Source organism: Protobothrops mucrosquamatus, unplaced genomic scaffold (assembly GCF_001527695.2).
Source record: "Protobothrops mucrosquamatus isolate PMUCROS unplaced genomic scaffold, P.Mucros_1.0 scaffold_159, whole genome shotgun sequence".
Classification (NCBI taxonomy): domain Eukaryota; kingdom Metazoa; phylum Chordata; class Lepidosauria; order Squamata; family Viperidae; genus Protobothrops; species Protobothrops mucrosquamatus.
Window position 1 is genome coordinate 958,880 of NW_015386235.1, and position 17,766 is coordinate 976,645.

At 44.5% G+C, this 17,766-nt stretch overlaps 2 protein-coding genes across 2 annotated transcripts in view; both read left to right on the forward strand.

The window, feature by feature from the left end:
* Window positions 1-5,573, forward strand: part of WDR45 (WD repeat domain 45) — a 7,966-nt gene extending 2,393 nt beyond the window's left edge. Inside the window, exons 5-9 of the mRNA XM_015821100.1 lie at window positions 20-99; window positions 2,074-2,282; window positions 4,234-4,335; window positions 4,437-4,582; window positions 4,859-5,573. Of these exons, the coding sequence (XP_015676586.1) occupies window positions 20-99; window positions 2,074-2,282; window positions 4,234-4,335; window positions 4,437-4,582; window positions 4,859-4,968 (647 nt within the window). The 3' untranslated portion in view covers window positions 4,969-5,573. The remainder of the gene's footprint in view (window positions 1-19; window positions 100-2,073; window positions 2,283-4,233; window positions 4,336-4,436; window positions 4,583-4,858) is intronic.
* A 3,082-nt stretch (window positions 5,574-8,655) lies between these two features.
* PRAF2 (PRA1 domain family member 2) lies at window positions 8,656-14,139 on the forward strand. Its single transcript, XM_015821088.1, has 3 exons — window positions 8,656-8,846; window positions 12,734-12,951; window positions 13,742-14,139. The coding sequence occupies exons 1-3, from the start codon at window positions 8,668-8,670 to the stop codon at window positions 13,879-13,881; spliced, it is 537 nt and encodes a 178-aa protein (XP_015676574.1). The 5' UTR covers window positions 8,656-8,667; the 3' UTR covers window positions 13,882-14,139.
* Window positions 14,140-17,766: the final 3,627 nt, after the last annotated feature.

The following is a 17,766-nucleotide window of genomic DNA, read 5'->3' on the forward strand; positions in this document are numbered from 1 at the left end:
TCTCTCTCTCTCACCTCAGGGCTTTGTGATCTCTGTCCCAGTTTGGAAAAGCAGCTCCTGGTTTTCCCTGGGCATAAGTGTGGCAGCTTACAGCTTGTGGTGAGTGTTATGTGGTAGGGTGAGGGAGATGATGGGATAGACATGAAAAAATCTTAGTAAATTGTACCATGCCCAATACTAAAGGGAGACAACATAATCTTATGCAAGCTAGTGAGGATGACAGTATTTCTTTATAGGCAGATGATAATCACATTTGATTCTGAAATATTTCATAATATTGTGCTATTTATCACACAAAGTAACCTGTACAGGTAGCACTTGATTTAAAACCACAACTGGGATCAGAATTTTGGTCACTAAGCGAGGTGGTTATTAACTGAGTTGTCACATGACCAGATCAAATTTTATGACCATTTTAACATGGTCATTAAGTGACTCGTGTACTATTAAGTGAATCGCACAGTTGCTAAGCAAATCCGGCCTCCCCAATTGACTTTCTTTGTTAGAAATGGACTGGGAAGGTAACAAACCATGATCACGTGACCAAAAGACACTGCCACTGTTGTAAATGCAAACTGGCTGTCAAGCATCCAAATCATGATCATGTGACTGCAGGAGTGATACAGTGGTCATAACTTCAAGGATAGGTTATAAGTCAGTTTTTTGGAAGCCATTGTAATTTTGAATTGCTAAATCAGCGGTTCTCAACCTATGGGTCGGGACCCCATTTGGGGTCGATCGACCATTTCACGGGGGTCGCCAAGCAAGGCTGTCCGCCATTTTTTTGTCCACCATTTTTTTTCCCTTTTCCGGCGGGTGCCTTACCTCCCTTGGGCTGGGCCAGCTGGTGGTCGGCCTGCTCCGTCTCTGCCGCTTGCCAGCTACGCCTCGGCTGGCACAGGGGGCGGAACCACGCATGCGCGGTGCTCCCGGGCAGGGAAAGTCCTCAACTTACGACCGGTTGGGTAGTCCTCGACTTATGACCGGTTTAGTCCTCGACTTACAACTGGTTTAGTCCTCAACTTACGACCGGTTGGGGGTCGCGGCATTAAAAAGGTTGAGAACCACTGTGCTAAATGGACAATCATAAGTTGAGGATAACCTGTAAATAGAAATCAAATGAGTCACCTGTGTTAGTTGATTGTGTAAAATGGGGCAAAGAGCAATGCCAGGGATTGATTTTTTTAGTGTTGGAGAATGGCTTAGTCATGTTTATTCTAGAGCAGGGGTAGGCAACCTTGGCTCTTTTATGACTCGTGAACTTCAACTCCCAGAATTCCTGAGCATAGCTGGCTCAGGAATTCTGGGAGTTGAAGTCCACGAGTCATAAAAGAGCCAAGGTTGCCTACCCCTGCTCTAGACCCAACATTGCAGTACACAGATTCAGACAGGGTTCTGCAGCTTCATTATTAGGCCTATTCCTCCAGGCTTTCACTAAAAACAGAAGCTTGAGTTTCCCAGGTCGCCTTCCCCGTACATTTCATGGCCAATTTCAACTTGATTATCAGGTGGGCTCTTTTGCTTTCATTTTGCATGAGAAAGATTGGAAGTTGCCAAAGACTTGGATCATGCTCTGTTTTCTTCCCATGTTTATTATTACAGGGTGGTGTTTTTTGTATGTTGATGGCATTAGTTCTGATTTTATTTGGGGCAGGGGGCTTGGGGTATGGATTTAATCTCCATATTAGCAGGAAAGAAACACAGACATGCTTATGAGCGAAGATTTATGCTCAACTCAGGCGCTCTTTACCCTTTTCTTCCTTCCATATTTGCTTGTATTTTACCATTGTACTGTTATTTCTTAAGTTTCTTTATATTGCTTTTACTGTTGTGCTCTTAGATTCGGATATGATATTATTTTATTTTTCTAATATATCATTTGTTTCACTGGTGTCTTAGACATAAAGTCGCTAATGCAGTAATGAGCAAATTCTGATTCAGGTGTTTTAAGCATAGTCTGGTAATGGGCTGCATTGGACAGAAGGGAATATCCAAGCATGCTTTTGCAAACCATTCTGTTGAAATCAAAATCAAATCTCGTTTGTTCTTAATTATGATTTGTCCTCCCCTTAGGATCTTTCAAGCACCAAGCCTGGCACCTCGTCTGCCCCATTCACCATCAATGCTCATCAGAGCGAGATTGCCTGTATCTCCCTCAACCAACAGGGCACCGTTGTGGCCTCTGCCTCAAAGAAAGGGACCCTCATCCGCCTCTTTGACACACAGACCAAGGAGAAGCTAGTAGAGCTCAGGAGAGGGACCGATCCAGCAACTTTGTATTGGTGAGAGAACTCCCTCTGTTCCCACTTCACATAGGTCCTCCCTCGCAAATTGCATGAAACTCTGCCTTTACCTGGGCTAGGCTACTTAGAAAGGCTGCCTTGCACCTCCATTGATCTCTTGCTTCAGTCTCCACCCATCCACCCCAGAGGGCAGGCCTGCAAAACTTATCAAAAGGGCCACATGGATGAGTTAAAAATCCCTGTTGGTTGCAGAGAAATACCTGGACTACTGATGCACTATTCTTCTGCTAGTGGACGTGCTGGAGCTGACAGTGGTGAGGCTTGTTTTGGGAGGCAATGGCAGCAGCTATAAATTTACTACTTAAAAAAAAAAAAACATTGGCAGGAATTAGTGCAAGCCTGCAGTGGAGAAATAAATAATCTGTTAATTGCAACTGCTGGAGACAAAGAATAGACAGGGGAATGAGCTGCATTGCTGAATTATTTACAGCAGGGTGTCAAACCGCCGGCCTGCGGGCTGGATGCGCCACATGGAAGCCACGCCCACCCCAGCTCCAGCAAGGGGGGGAAGACATGTCACGTGACATGAGTTTGACACCCCTGATTTACAGGCTTTGGGGTGGGAAACTGATAGTCTTGTTAATGCCACTTCTTGGGAAATGCCAGGCCCTGTATCATGAAGTACTACGGTGAGGCTTCTAACTGAGGCAAACCTCACAGAGGGATTGTAGCAGAGGCAGATAATGGCACAATGGAATTAGGATGAATATTATTCAAAGGTAGCTTTGAATTGAGAAGGTGAGATCAGATCAAGCCACATTGTTATAGCGATCACGATTCTGGATGGTTTTATTCTGCACATGGAAAAATAAGGCTTCAGGTTTCAAACCTTTCCTGCTTCTTAAGTTTCAAAATTTGTCTTTTGCCTGAGTACTGAGTACAGAGTACTATTTTTTGAGGGTAAGCGATGCAGATATGTGTGCTACCCTAGGGAAATTTGCTGCTTTTATCATTGTTTTAAGCTTGTTGTTTACCACAGAGAATGATTTGTCAAATGGAAGAGCCATGCAGATCAAATTAATCAATGCACTATTACTGGAAGAGCAAATACTGCAAGTCACAGTTAGAAAGACTGGTTTGTTCTGCTAGCTGAAAAGCAGTTCGTCTCCAGTAGTTTGCAAACAAGTGAGGGAACCTGAGGTGCTATTGTGTAACAAGTGAAGCAAGCTTGCAAACTAAGCAAGTGAAACTTTGCATAACACGGAGATACAATCTGCTGAAGGCAACATCTAAGGACTTGGTCCAAGTTTAACAACTCTATGAATAGGTGCCACTCCCGTTTCTTGTTAATGTGTTTCTCAGAGGTTTCATCTCAGATACTGGTAAAATTGGCAGGCTCTTGGCCCATTCCAATAGACTTTTCCTTATGGGTTCTGGGTGTCAGTGAGATGATCCTGTTCAAGGTTTGGTTGTGTTCTCAGAGGCCCCAGTGGTCTGGAGTGGGCAAGAATAATAGCTTTAGGAATTGCTAAACTCCTAATACAGATCAACCTAGTTCAACCTGGATTGGGGTTGCAAGGACATTTTGGGAGATGTTGAAGACAGAGCTCTTCACAAAACCATTTTTAATCTGCTTGGGACCATATTTTGTTTTTTGTTATTTTGTTCTTATTTCACTGTTCCAAAGTTCTGTTTTATGCTTTGTGGATGTTTTGTTTTCTACTATGTAAACCGCCAAGGATTTAATTGATTGTTATGGGGCATCACCATAATGATGTCCATATAACTCCTACTCCCTAGCCAGGCAGGCTAGGAATTATGGGAGTTGCCTTCCCAATATTTCTGGAAAGGGATGCTCAAGTCAAGGGATATTTTACCAGGCTCCTCTTCAGGAGTAATATGTACTGAAAAGAAGGCATTTGCTATTAGAGTGACATGATCATAGGAAGAAACCTTGAATTGCCAGTTGAAACTCCTTTCTTCCTCACAGCATTAACTTCAGCCACGACTCTTCATTTCTCTGTGCATCCAGTGACAAAGGGACTGTCCATATCTTTGCCTTGAAAGATACCCGATTAAATCGCCGCTCAGCGTATGTAGTGTGGGGGGCAGGGAGGATGGTGATATAAATGGGTATGAAAGATGGTCACCAGTAATACTTTTAATCCCATTGTTTCTCCTGCTCTCTCGCAGATTGGCTCGTGTGGGAAAGGTTGGGCCTATGATAGGTCAGTATGTGGATTCTCAGTGGAGCCTGGCCAGCTTCACTGTGCCAGCGGAGTCTGCTTGTATCTGCGCTTTTGGGAGAAACACCTCCAAGAACGTCAACTCGGTCATTGGTGAGTGAGTGGCATTGATGAGAGGCAGTAGATGTGTTGGCCCTCTTCAAGCGTATCACATGCAACCATGACCCGGGTCCAATGCTGCCATTGAGTATAGCAAAGCAATCTGCTTTAGGTTAAGGACTCCCTCTCTCCCCTGTTTGGTTTTCTTATATTTATTAGTGGCACCTAGTGTAGATTTTCTGCCATGTGATCTCTTCATGCATTTGAGTTCTCATGAATGCCATTCTTGATCTCTCACCCACGTTCAATTCTGTTTCCTACTCTTAACAGCTATCTGTGTGGATGGTACTTTCCATAAGTATGTCTTCACTCCCGATGGAAATTGCAACCGTGAGGCTTTTGATGTCTACTTGGATATATGCGACGACGATGACTTTTGAGTGTAGCTTTATTCCCATTGTTCAGGCAAAAGCATGTGAAGCTGAAGCATTGAAATCCAATGTTGCACAAGCAGCAAACAGGAGTTTCCTCTCCTCTCCACCTTTGCCCCCATATGTTCCAGGAGGTTCCTTAATATTCCATTAACAAATTTGGAGGTGTGGGGGAAAGCTGCAGGGAACAGGAATTCTGCTGGCAGAAGACCATCATTAGATACAATGCAGAGGTTTTCAGAGTGCTGAGATGGCAAAGGCAGAAAGAACCTTGCTGTAAGATGGGGGGTGGGGTGAATTCTGGACAACAGCTGCATTCTTTATTTCTTGATGCCACCTTTCCAGAAGTCTGTTCTTATTGCTGCTTTAGCTCAGCTGCCATATTCATGTGGGACTGAGAAATACAGCTGAGTTTGGGGAGCAAGAACTTGTCAGATCGCTGTATTTCCTATACCCTGGTACCTTAGGAGGTACGTATCTGGATGCGCCCGACAGTGATGGGCATTTGGGGAGGAGGAAAAAGGCACAGTTAACGTTAAGAATCCATAACAGATGTTTATGTTGTTTAATTGACATTCTGTGATCAATAAAGGATGGAGGACATTCTGAAGAACTGAAATTCTGATGTGAAATCTTAACCATTGTCTATATGTATGTGGGAAGTGTCATTCTGTATGTAATCCTTTATTGGAGAAGGCCAGATAGCAACCCACCCTCATAGAGGAAAAAGGCTAGGGTGGACTAGATGCCTTCCTTATTACTTCTATAAGAGCAGGTAGATTAGAGCAGACAATCAATCACACAGATACTTCTGCTCTTCTTCTTTATCTAATTTAAACATCATATGAATTGTGTGGCTTTAAATTATTTTCCATTTCTACTAATCAATTTTAGTGCCGCCTTCTTTCTGACCTCTCTCTATAACAATATTATTGTATTTAGTTATATAAATACAGTATAGCACTCATAACTACCATTGTGAATGCCTCCCCCTACCATTCTAATTAATAAACGCTGAGCAGAATTTTTTGAAGTCACAAAATCTCCCAAGTTCTCTATTGTCTTACAAGAATTTTTGTAAGATTAAGAACCAGTAAGATGTGGTGAGATTTTGGACTTTTTAATTTTTTCCCCCCCAAAAAAAGCTTCTAGCATTTTATTTGTGTATTTATTAAATTCAATTCTATCACATAGCTAGAAATCTTACATTGTTCGCTGAAAAATTTGCTATTTTCTTAGCACTTGAGGGACATTCAACTTTGACTGCATTTACACATCATACTACATTAAAATTGCCCTATGGTTTGATGTCATATATGTAGGAGAATAGTTGTGAAGAAAAAACCCAAGAATTTCTGTGAGCAGTAATGGTAGCTGAGAGTGATTACTGACATGATCAGGCTCCAATATACAATAAGCTAAATGTGAGCATCTTATAAATGGAATGATGTTTCTGGAAAAAGAAAGACCAGACACAAATGGGACTGCAATGATAAAAAGCAAAAACCCAACCTTCCAATCCCAGCATTGCCATTTATTTATTGTGTCTTTTGTGCCTGTTGTGTCTTTCCCATGACACTCCCCTTCTCCAAGGTTTGTTGATCACACAGGAATTAACATTTTACCAGACAGTATCAAGATTCAGGAGAATCTCCAAAATCTAGAACATTGGGTGGAAACTAGTAAGGTGAATTTCAAAAATCAGAGGTAGAAGATGGACAATCATATTGGGTAGCAGCACAGGAAAAAAAAAAAGATTTGGGGAATCTTGATGGATCAGAGCCAGAGGTAAATGTGGTGCTGCTGAAAATAAAAAAAAGCAAAGCCTGCCCTAAACTTCACCAACTGAAGAACAGTATCAGGATCAAGAAAAACAAGCCATCTTCCTTTCTATTGTGCATTGCTCAGGACACACTAGAATGATATATCCAGTTCCAGACACTGCATTTTAGGAAGAAGATTGACACACTGAAGCATTTCCAGAGGAGAGCGATCAAGATGAGGGCCTCTAAAGAAAAACATACTGGAGGCACTTAGCTGGAGAAGGCAATGGAGAGACGCCAATGATTGTTTCCAGGTATCTGAAGAGCTGTAGAAAAGGCAAGCTTTTTAGACTTGTTTCAAGAACAGGACCAAAAAACATGTTCACACACCAAAGAAGTAGGTTTTGGTTTAAAATCAGAAAAATCCTAATGGTACCCAATAGTGGAACTGTGGTGGACTTCACTTTACTGGAGGCAGTGAAATAGAAGCCAGATGGCCACATCTGGGGGATACTGTAACAAAGGAAATTTGCATCTGGCAAAGAGTTGGAGTCATTGATCCATCAATTCATTTAATATTTAAGATAATACAGCAGAAGAAGCCACAAAAGCCGATCTCGCTTTCTTTCATTTCTGTTTATTTGGCCCATCTCAATTTGTTTTCAAAAGCCATGCTAGACTTTTCAGGTAGCTTACCCTATTGCAGTTGTGGCGAACCTATGGTACACGTGCCAGAGGCGGCACTCAGAGCCCTCTCTGCGGGCACACACGCCATGCCCCTGAGATGGCAACCGTGCTTCAGTAGCCACACGCTAACTCGCTGAGGTCCCATGTGGCCAGATGCATCTCAGCATGGCTGGTTTCCCTCCCTCCCCATCCCTCCTGGCCTCGCATACTCTCCTTTTCCGGGGCACTGCATCGCCTCATCTGTCGGCTGTCCGTCCAGCTCAGAGGCTGCTTCTCTGAACTGCTGACGGTGGGCTCCACAGCCCCAGAGTGTACCAGTTGAGGGGCCGGCAGGCTGTGGCTGCTGATGGACACTGTTGGCCCCCATGTGCTTGCTGACCTCTCTGTGCAGGGGGGGGGCGATGGTGTCAGGAAGCAGCCACCCCGGCTCTTCCTTTGTCTTGCCTTGTGAAAATGGCACCCCCACCCTGTCTCGCCTTGCCTTAGCCCGCAGGACGAGCCTCCTGCCCACCGCCCCACCTGCCAGAGACCCCCCTGGATCTCCCCCAACCCTGCCCGTTCCCCACAGGCATCCCTCCCCACGAGCAACATCCAGGTGACCACACCCACATTGGCCATACCCACCCAGTCTGCCATGACCACCATAGCCACACCCACCCAGTGGGCCACACCCACCTGGCACTTTGCAATAAATAAGTGGGTTTTGGATTGCAGTTTGGTAGGGTTGCCAGGTCTGCTTCCAAAAAATAGCGGACAAGCGGGAGGGGGGGAGGTTAAGTAGTAAAAAAAGTAGACTGTAGAGCTTTAGATTACGTACCATTTCATCATAAAGCTTTTGAATAAAAAAAATGTCCACTATTTTGTGAAAAAAATAGTGAACATAATGTGAAAAAAGCGGACTGTCCGCTCAAATAGTGGACACCTGGCAACCCTACTTTTGGGCACTCGGTCTCTAAAAGGTTTGCCATCACTGGCCTATTGTATCAATAAGTAGCTTATACAGTTGCCTACAGGTCTTTGTAGAAGTCCTCAACGTTTCCTTGGAGGAGCCGTACCTTTGTTGTTGCTATAAGGCAATTAATATCCCTGAGTTACAGAAGACAAAGAAAAGAAAGCGAGTCCATCGGCGGCTAAAGGCGACGCCCTGCCCTGCCCCGTCTCCTCCGCAACATTCCTGTTTCCATGTCTTCCTGCCGGCAGGTCTATCGCCGCAATGCATTGTGGGGATGGTAGTTCCTCCCGCCCCGAGCGAGCGAAAATGTCCGAGGTGCGGCTGCCCCCAATTCGGAGGCTGGATGATTTTCTCCTGGGCTCCACTCGCTTGGCTGCCCCCGACGTGCGGGACCTGCAGCGCTGGCACAACCGCGTGGTTAACAACCTCCTGTACTACCAGAGCAATTACCTGCTGCTGCTGGGCGCGGGGCTGCTGCTGGGCGGGTGAGTGCCACGGCGGCGGGCGGAGCGCGGCCGGAAGAAGGAGAGTCCGATTGTGCGAAGTCCGGCGGGAGGCGAGGATTGGGCGCGGGGGGCTGGGGGGGGAGAGACTCGGTTACCGAACAATGGGCAGGCTTAGTTGGTAGAGGCGAAGGGCCGAACTAAGATGGAGAAGGGCGGGGTGTTGTTTTTTTTTTGAAGACATTTCATCATCCGAAGGTGGGATACGGAAACAAAGAACAATCTCCGCTTCAATCTTGGGAAGGGGAAAAAGTGATGTAAGCGGGAAAATTGCCATTTTTTATTTTCTTAAAATGCTCCTGCAATTTTGAACATTAATACCAGGGTTTCTCAACCTTGACAATTTTAAGATGTATGGACTTCAATTCCCAGAATTCCCCAGCCAGCATGGCTGGCTGGGGACTTCTGGGAATTGAAGTCCATACATCTTAAAGTTGTCAAGGTTGAGAAACCCTGATTAATCCGAGGGGCCAATGCGAAAGAAGTGCCTGTGCCTTTAATGACCCTGGGGTGGGTAGGGGGGAACTGTGGGCGATGGAACCGGCATGGCCAACAAATGGGAAATCAGAATTGTAATCCTAACGCATCTGGAAGATGGCAAATTGGAGCTGCCTCCTGGGCTTTTGGTACTCAAATTTAAAACTACAGTGCGAGGAAAGTCTACTCTGTAGCATAACTGTAACAACGAGATAGTCTTCCTGTGTACACCCCAGGCAGCAGAGTCTGCAAATGCTGCTCTGAGAAACTATGTTTGAATAGCTCTTTGAAAATGGAATTGTGTGGACTCTTATCCGTCAAAGTTTAGGCTCAGGCATGTGACTGAAACAGCTTTTGTCACTGACCCCTGCATAGGGCTGGTGCATCTGTGGTGGCCCTTTTCTCAGTGAACTTTGGTATCTTTTGGATCATCATCAGTGGATTGGAGGCATTTTTATGGTATTTCTGCTCTAGTGGATGATTCTAGTCAGTAGTGTTTTGGCAAGTGCCAGGGCAGAAATCAGGTGCCCAGGCAATTGGTTCTTTTGGAACCAGAGACAATGAACACCCCAGTAAATAAAGGGATTTTAAAAGTTATTATTAGCTAAAGCAAACAAATTAGACAGCATAACCTTAAAAAGCATACATATCAAGTAGGATAAAACTCAAATCCCTTACAAGCTCCACCTAGGAGCTCCTTAATAATAGAAGTACACCAAGGGTGGCCAATTTTCGCAGTACCCAACAGAAACAAAAACAACCCCGAGGTTTTTATCAAAACCTGTGACCATGACTTCAAGGCCCTGCTGTGGTCAGGAGACTGTAAGATCTGCCCTTGACTGGGTGGCACATGACTCTGAGATGGGAATCAAAAGTCTGAAACTTTCACAGCAAGAAAAACTTTGAAGCTAAATGAAAATTTCTTCCCCTCCTTAAAAACTAGCAGGGAATGAGCGCTAAACTTCTAGACTTTGTTAAATGGGAAAATGAAATCAAAATATGTCATTAAACTGCTTGAAATAACAGTGGTCTTCCACGTGCCACTTCCTTGTAGTGGTAGGGACGAAGAGATTGAGTGGTAGTGGCAATTATGGCACCCTTGAGGCCATAATTGGGAATGGAGTCTCTTGTCATTAAGTGATGTGGTCGTAGGACACAATGTCATGTGACTGTTATCACTATTGCTTAGTGATGGCACTTCCCATTGCCCTTAATAAATGAATTCCACCAGTCATAACCTGGGGACCCACCTCAATCCAAGTCATTCTGAGCCTGGTCCCTCCCAACCTTGCTAAGGGGCTGCTTCCAACTCCGCTCTGTCTGCCTCTCTCCCCATCTCTGCCCTTTTGACCACCATGCAACCTGCCTTACAGGGCAGCAAGCAGCCCTGGAACTGTGCAGCTCTGGGGCTGGTTGCCACACCCCAGGAAACCCCAGTCCCAGCTGCAGTTGCCATCCCCACCTTGCACTCTGCTGTTCCAGCTCACCTTCGCCATCTTCTTGTTCCCACTTCTGGCAAGGCATGACTGGCCTGGCTGCAGAGTCAAGCTGGGCTTTTTTGAAGCTGCAGTGTGCCCCCCCCCCCAAAAAAGCCCCGGGACACTGCAACCGTCATAAGTGCATGCCAGTTGCCAAGCATCTGAACATTGATCACGTGACCATGGGGAGGCTGCGATGGTCATCAGTGTGAAAAACGGTTGTAAGTCATTTTCCCCTCCTGCTGTTGTCACTTCAGTCACTAAACAAATGGTTGTCAGTCAAGGTTGTATCTATACCACAGGGGTCAAGTTCTCTCTTCCATTATTCGGTATTTATCCAAGTGAAGCTACCAGGGAGTAGTTTGACTCTGACTGGAGCAACCCAGTGGAGGCAGTGGGGAGGTTTTGCCCAGCTTTACCTTGTGTGCCAGCTTCACCTGGATGTAAGGACCTTGCTAGGGCCTTATTGCCCTCATCGCCCTGCTTAGATTAGTGCGGCACACTGATCAGGTGGTAATCCCTGGCTTACCACTGTTTGTTTAGCAACCATTCAAAGTTGCAACGGCACTGAAAAGGGTGACTTATGACCTAGTCCTTTCACATGTACAACCACTGCAGCATCGCCATGGTCACGTGATCAAAATTCGGGCACTTGGCAATCAGCCTGTATTCATTCACAGGGGTTCCAGCTGCTCGAGGCCCCCCGGTTGCCATTGGCGACCTTCCCAACCCAATTTCTGAAAGCCAGTGGAGGCAGCCAGGTTTGCTTAATGACTGTGTGACTCACTTAACAACGGCAGTGATTCCCACTTGACAACCAGGGAGAAAACACTCATAAAATGAGGCACCACTCACTGAACGACAGCCTTTTACTTAGCAATGGACCTTCTGATTCCCAAAATTGTGGTCGTAAGTCGAGGACTACCTGTACATAGGGCTGCCTTTCAAGACTAACCCAAACTTTCAATAGGCACCAAATGCAACAGCCCAGGGGCTCACAGTTGCACTGAAGTCCCTCCACAGGATCCCTAGTAGCTTCCAAGTTGAATTTAAACTACTGGTTTTAATGCATAAAAGCCCTTTTTAGGGCTTGGCTCTAAGTTCATTGCAGCATCACTTCTCACCACTGGAGGTGACCCGCAGATCTGACTGGTTATTCCAGTGATGGCGAACCTTTTAGAGACCGAGTGCCCAAACTGCAACCCAAAACCCACTTATGTATCATCGGGTGCTGGGTGGGCATGACCCATTGGGTGGGCGTGGCCAATTGGGTGGGCGTGGCTGCAGTGGTAACGGCAGACTGGGTGGGACTAAAAAGTTCAATCAATCAGTTCCAACTTTACGAGATCTTTTTTTTTCCCGCGAGAAGTTGAAATTGACTGAACCTTTTTTTTTTTTTGCACACGGGGGCGGAGGCCTAAAGCGAAAAGGTTTTATAAAGCCCAGCTGAAGGCCTAGGACTGGGGCGAGGGCGCGCGTGCCCACAGAGAGGGCTCTGCGTGCCATCTGTGGCACTCGTACCATAGGTTCGCCACCACAGGGTTATTCCCTGTTTTCAGGAGGAAAACAGGCTTTGTTCACCTTTGTTCAAGGGGGACGAAGCCTGGAAGCATTTTTCCATATAGGGCTGGCTCTTTGGAACGGTCTCCCATTGGAAGGTCTCTATAGACGCCATCCCCCTCAGATCTGGGACCCTCAGCAAATGCACCAGAGGGACCTTCAGGCCCTCATCATGTTCCTCACCCATTTCCCTCATTCCAGGTGTTTAGGAGATCCCAAACCATCAGCAACTACAGAAGGGCCTCAGAGTGGGCCACCCAAAAACGTCTTCTGGATTGAATGCACATCCGAATTGCATATGGTACTTCCCTATGGGTTGAAGTGAAGATTGACTCTGGGGGTCTCATTCTGCAGGTACTTCCAACCCATGCTGATTCTGCTAAGCTGCCTACTCCTGTGTCTGCTCTTTGGAGGTTTTGTCTGGGCAGCTGAGAACAAGCCTCCCATGCGACGCTTCCGGCGGAATTACCCTGGCCTGTGTTTCTTTGCCGTCCTTGGTGCTGTGTATTTCCTGGTGTCTCTTTTCGAAGGGTCTGCCACCTTCTTGATTTTCATCGCTCTGCCCATAATGTGTGAGTTCCCAGCCTGGGAAGGCTATGCGGCATCGGTGCAGCCAGTATGCCTGCTGCTCCCTACATCTGTTGTGTCGCTCCCAATCTGTTTACAGTTGTGCAGAATGCATGCTTCATTCTCAGGATGTGGTGGGCAGAATTTTCCAAGGGTAGACTTTGGTGAGACATGCAAGCAAAGAGAATTGGATTTCATTTAGCATGAGAGGACATGTGTCTTCTTTTCCTGTAGTAAGGATCAATAGAAAAACACAGAAGCAGACGCTGCCAAATGCTTCGTTTTCCCATCTTATGCTGCAACCCATATGCTGCCCGTGGCTTCATGTAGAGAGAAGATGGGGAAGAGATTTTTGCTCAGGCTTCAAACAAGTTGCATGATCTACAAGAGCAAAAAAAAAACTGTGGCACTTCAAGAAGTGTCGCTGCTTTTAATACCCCTTATTAATATGCCATACTCTGAGTAGGAAAACGATGGCAAGTTTTGGTTTGTTTGCTTTTTTTAATAAAGGGGAAACTGAAAGCTGACAGCTTGGCTTGCTGGCTTGTTTGGGTTTGCAGACTCTGGTGGGCTTTCTTCCTCCCTGTCTCTCTTTTATAAAACTGAAACTGATCTGAAGGGCCAGAGATTCCCCACCCTGCATCTTCCCCTACCTAAGGAATATAAGCATACTGACTGTCCATTCAGGAGGACTGATTTAAGGGAATAGGGAGTGTGTTGAAATTCTGGTGCGAAGCGGGAGGAGGTGGTTCTGCCTATTCCTCTGTTACCAATGAGCAACTCATTCCTTTGCAGTGAGCCTCATCCATGCCTCCCTGCGTCTGCGGAACATTAAAAACAAGATTGAGAACAAAATCGAGAACATTGGACTTAAGCGCACGCCGATGGGGCTGCTCCTGGAAGCTGTGGGCCAAGAACAAGAGGCTGGATCCTAGACCATCAGCATTGGTTTCCCTTTCCTCTGGAACGGCTCTCTTTCCTTCCAACAGATGCCTCTGCTGCTTGTTTCTCTGCTTGCCTCCATCTAGCAACCTGGCCGTTGAGTTCCTGCGGAAGATACAGTTGCCTCCAGCTTACACCAAACTCAGCAGAACTCCTGGCCTGCCGCTGAGAGGAAATGGACTGAAATCAGCCTAACGTTCCAGTTTAATGTTAAGTATTCCCCATCGGCATCCATATTGTTTTGCTTTGGAAAAGAAAGAATCACAATGAAAGAAAACTATAATTAAAAAAAAAACTCAATAGTAAATTGTTGGTTTAGAATACATAGTTGCTGGTTGAGAGAAGGACAAAAATTGAGATCAGAACCAAATGAAATCAGTGTTATCCTAATTCAGTTTTCTCCCACAAGGTGTGGTCCAGATGTGTCGAAACTACAGTTTCCAAATGTTTCAGCTAGCTGGGAATTTCCTGGATTGCAGGAGGCTGTTCCAGAGATGGCTGGATTATTATTTTGGGGGCTTTCAATGTATTATTCATTATTTGCATAATGCCACTGTTCTAAGGGCTTCAGAAACAGTATTAGAACAACCCCATTACTTAGGCCTATATCATTTATCACTATATTGCACATAGTGGGCTGAGATTTTGTAGAGCAGAATGCTTCAGCCTTCCCACCCCCACCCCCCACCCCATATGTTTATAGCAGAGCTAAGACTGAAATAGAGTTAGGATGGGTATTTATCTTGCTTATTCTTGAACTGCATCACCGCCTCTTAGAGATTCTGAACTCTTGGTATTTAGATGGAGGCACCAAGTAAAGCAACTTGTATGAGGTTTGGCAGCAAAAGGGTACAAGCCAATCTGGAGAAGATTTAGCTAAACCTTTGAATGAAGGATGGAGGGTAATCACTTATTAATTTTAAGAGGATTTTTTTCATGAATGCAAAAGGGAAAGCTAACTCTCAAGTGCTGGTAAAGGAGATTATTATGATGTGCAAAATACCCACAAAATGGCATCAAATGGTAATTTATTTTAATATCTAAATTAGCATCTGGAGATTGCATTTCTGCAGTCCAGATTTGATAACCTTAATAAGGTATTGCAGACTATACATTCCAGTTCAAAGGTGTGGAGCTGGCCCCCCCCCCACTTTTGAGTGTATTTAAGCAAAAGAACTTTTGTTTCTTTCCAAGACCAAATTACTGTAGAAAACTTCAAACCTTGTCCTGGCTCCTGCATGGCAATAAAGTGCAATTCAATTTGTTTACTTTTAGATTAGCTTCATGTGCACAGTCTAATAGGGTAGGATGCATAAAGCATAATCACAAATCATAATCCTAAATCTGGCTTTACAATTACGTGTGAATGCAGCTATTTTATCTCACAACTATATTCAGGTCATTTGGAATTCAGATGGTTCTTGTACAATACTTAAAGAGAATAGACCCAACCTGAAATTCTGCACAGCTCTAAGTAGTGTACAACATATACAAATGAAATGGTCCATACTGATCATATTCTTTTGATCACGTGGTTTTGAAAATGATGGGAAGAAGCAATAATTAAAGACATAGTTTTCCTTAAAAAGGACTTTCCATCTAAGCTTTTATGATCATTTAACAAAAGTCCTTCTACACTCCCTGGTTTTTTGGTCTCTAGAAGGAAAGGCATGGACCCTATTAGTTATGTAGCAGAATATAACAACCATTAACTCCACTTCTGATCAAACTTTGACTACTTAGCCCGGTTCCTTCAAGTCTTTACAGTCTTAGTGATAAGTGGGGCTGGCTGGCTGGCTGTTTGGGGAGTTGCCTCTGGAACTGCATGTGGGCAGCTTCAATTTGCCTTTGTACTTGGTAGAATATGTGTGTAATACACCAGATATAATTTTTGTGTCTCATGACATCTGCTAGCTAGTTGTTGGGTGTATTACTTTTCCCAAGCCAGGGTCCTTAATAGCTCACTTCAGCTATCAAATATCATTATCTACACCATCTCCTGAACTTCTCATTTAATGATGTAGTGCAGGGGTTGGCAGGCTACTGGCTTTTCAAGTATTTGGAACAATTCCCAAGTCCCTTGGCTGAGGCTGAAGGGGAAAAAAAAGCTTAAAAACCTGTGAGGAATGGGTCATAAACTGACCCATACACGTGTATAACACGAAGTCTTTCTGAATTTGCAGAACACATTTGCGCCATAAACTAACCACTTCAGCTGGATTCATACAACTCATTGTGATAAAAATGCAGTTGACTAGTGGGTGAAGCCAATGATACTTCTCTTGAAGTGAGTTGCCGACTTTGCTCACCCTTTCCGTTCCCACTCTAATATGGAGGGAGATTTAGAGTTGTAAAATCAGAGAGACCTTATAGCATGCTCAAACTGGGACTGCTGGAATCGGGATGCTCATGATATGGTCAGTATTTAAGCAGTATGGGGTATAATCAAACCCAACTGGAGGCACCACATTGGTTATCCTAGCAGAGGACTTCCTGGTATATAGTTTGCAATTCTTGATATAGTCATTAAGTTAGAAATGTTCTGTTTAAGACATAAGTATCTTGTATATTTATGTATAAATATATACAAGTATAAGTAGACTTCTCTTCCTGCCTACATAGTTTTGCAGTAGGTAAGAAACTACGTGGCATTTTCTACCAGATTGTCATAAGGCATCATAAAAAAGGCTTTTTCTCTAAGTCATACCTGGATGAATCAGTTAAAATGTGAGGCAAGCCTCTTGCAACTTTACTACAGGATGCAAAGCACGTATGCCCCCATTTGTAAGTCTGCATACTATGCTGGGTGATTATGGGAAAGGGGAAAGAAATTAACAGATGCTTTATTCTAAGTAGGAAATTGCAGTTTTGTGTTTTTCTGAAAGATGTTCTTATCACTCACAATCCAGTAGAATTATGTAACAAATACTGACACATAATCCCAGTGGTAGATTATGAGTGGTAGATTATGAATGTTCCCTCATTCTTTAGAGACTGCATTCCTCACCTGTAGAGCACGCAGGTACAAATCCGACCACCTAATTGAAGTTGAAAGGAACTAAAGTTAAATGTGTACAGCTGCAGTTTGAAGGGATTGTTGTTTTTCATTTTGGAATTTCTTCCTGGGTTAGTGAAAGAGATGCAGGCTTAAAAAGGAAACATCTGATATGGGAAGTGGCTTTCGCTCAGCTTGCTCAGCTCTTGGAGATGGTGTGAGGGGTTTGTCAGGAAGAAATCATGAATCAGGTGGTAAGAGTGTCCCTCCATCGAACAGTCTGTTGAAGGATGGGGAAATGCTGGTTTCACCAAATGTCTCTGAGGCTTTAAGTTTGTCGATTACAGTGTTGAACTGTGGGCTCCCTCCTTTTTTATATTTTTATACGTGCCAAAATTACTAGGACATCTTTCCAACCAGCAATAGAATTGCAGAATAGTTTTCGATTGTAATCATGATAGTTTAGATTAAGGTTTTCGGAGTGTTTAGCTTTTCATAGTGTCCTGTCTGTATGTAAATGCTGTTCTATTACAGAAGAGTCAACTTTGAAGACTGCTCCTCGTGTGGAAATCCTCAAATTTGATTAAAGGAGCTTTTCAGAAATGTAGACTGATCTTTTCTGAATCATTGCCCCAATGTGTACAGTTGAACCTTCCGGGCCAGATGCATAGGAATGAGACAAGGAACAGCATAAGTTACATTTTTCTCAGAAGTAAAACAAATGGTATTTTACCATTTAAGTGTACCATTTTAAACCCTCTGCATATGGGAAATAAAGTCTTGTGATTTTCATGACACCGTTTCACATTGTAACCTTACATTTCTTGCCTTTTTTGCTCTACAACCGCTTTGCAAGTCCAGTGCCTTTGCCGAAAGAGACAGG

What these genes read in the sequence shown, in the direction of transcription:
- PRAF2 (XM_015821088.1), top strand. Translation starts at nt 8,668, where the DNA reads ATGTCCGAGGTGCGGCTGCCCCCAATTCGGAGGCTGGATGATTTTCTC. An exon ending in GCGGGGCTGCTGCTGGGCGG is followed by an intron (nt 8,847 to 12,733) that starts GTGAGTGCCACG and finishes CTCATTCTGCAG; the next exon opens with GTACTTCCAACCCATGCTGA. An exon ending in CATCGCTCTGCCCATAATGT is followed by an intron (nt 12,952 to 13,741) that starts GTGAGTTCCCAG and finishes ATTCCTTTGCAG; the next exon opens with TGAGCCTCATCCATGCCTCC.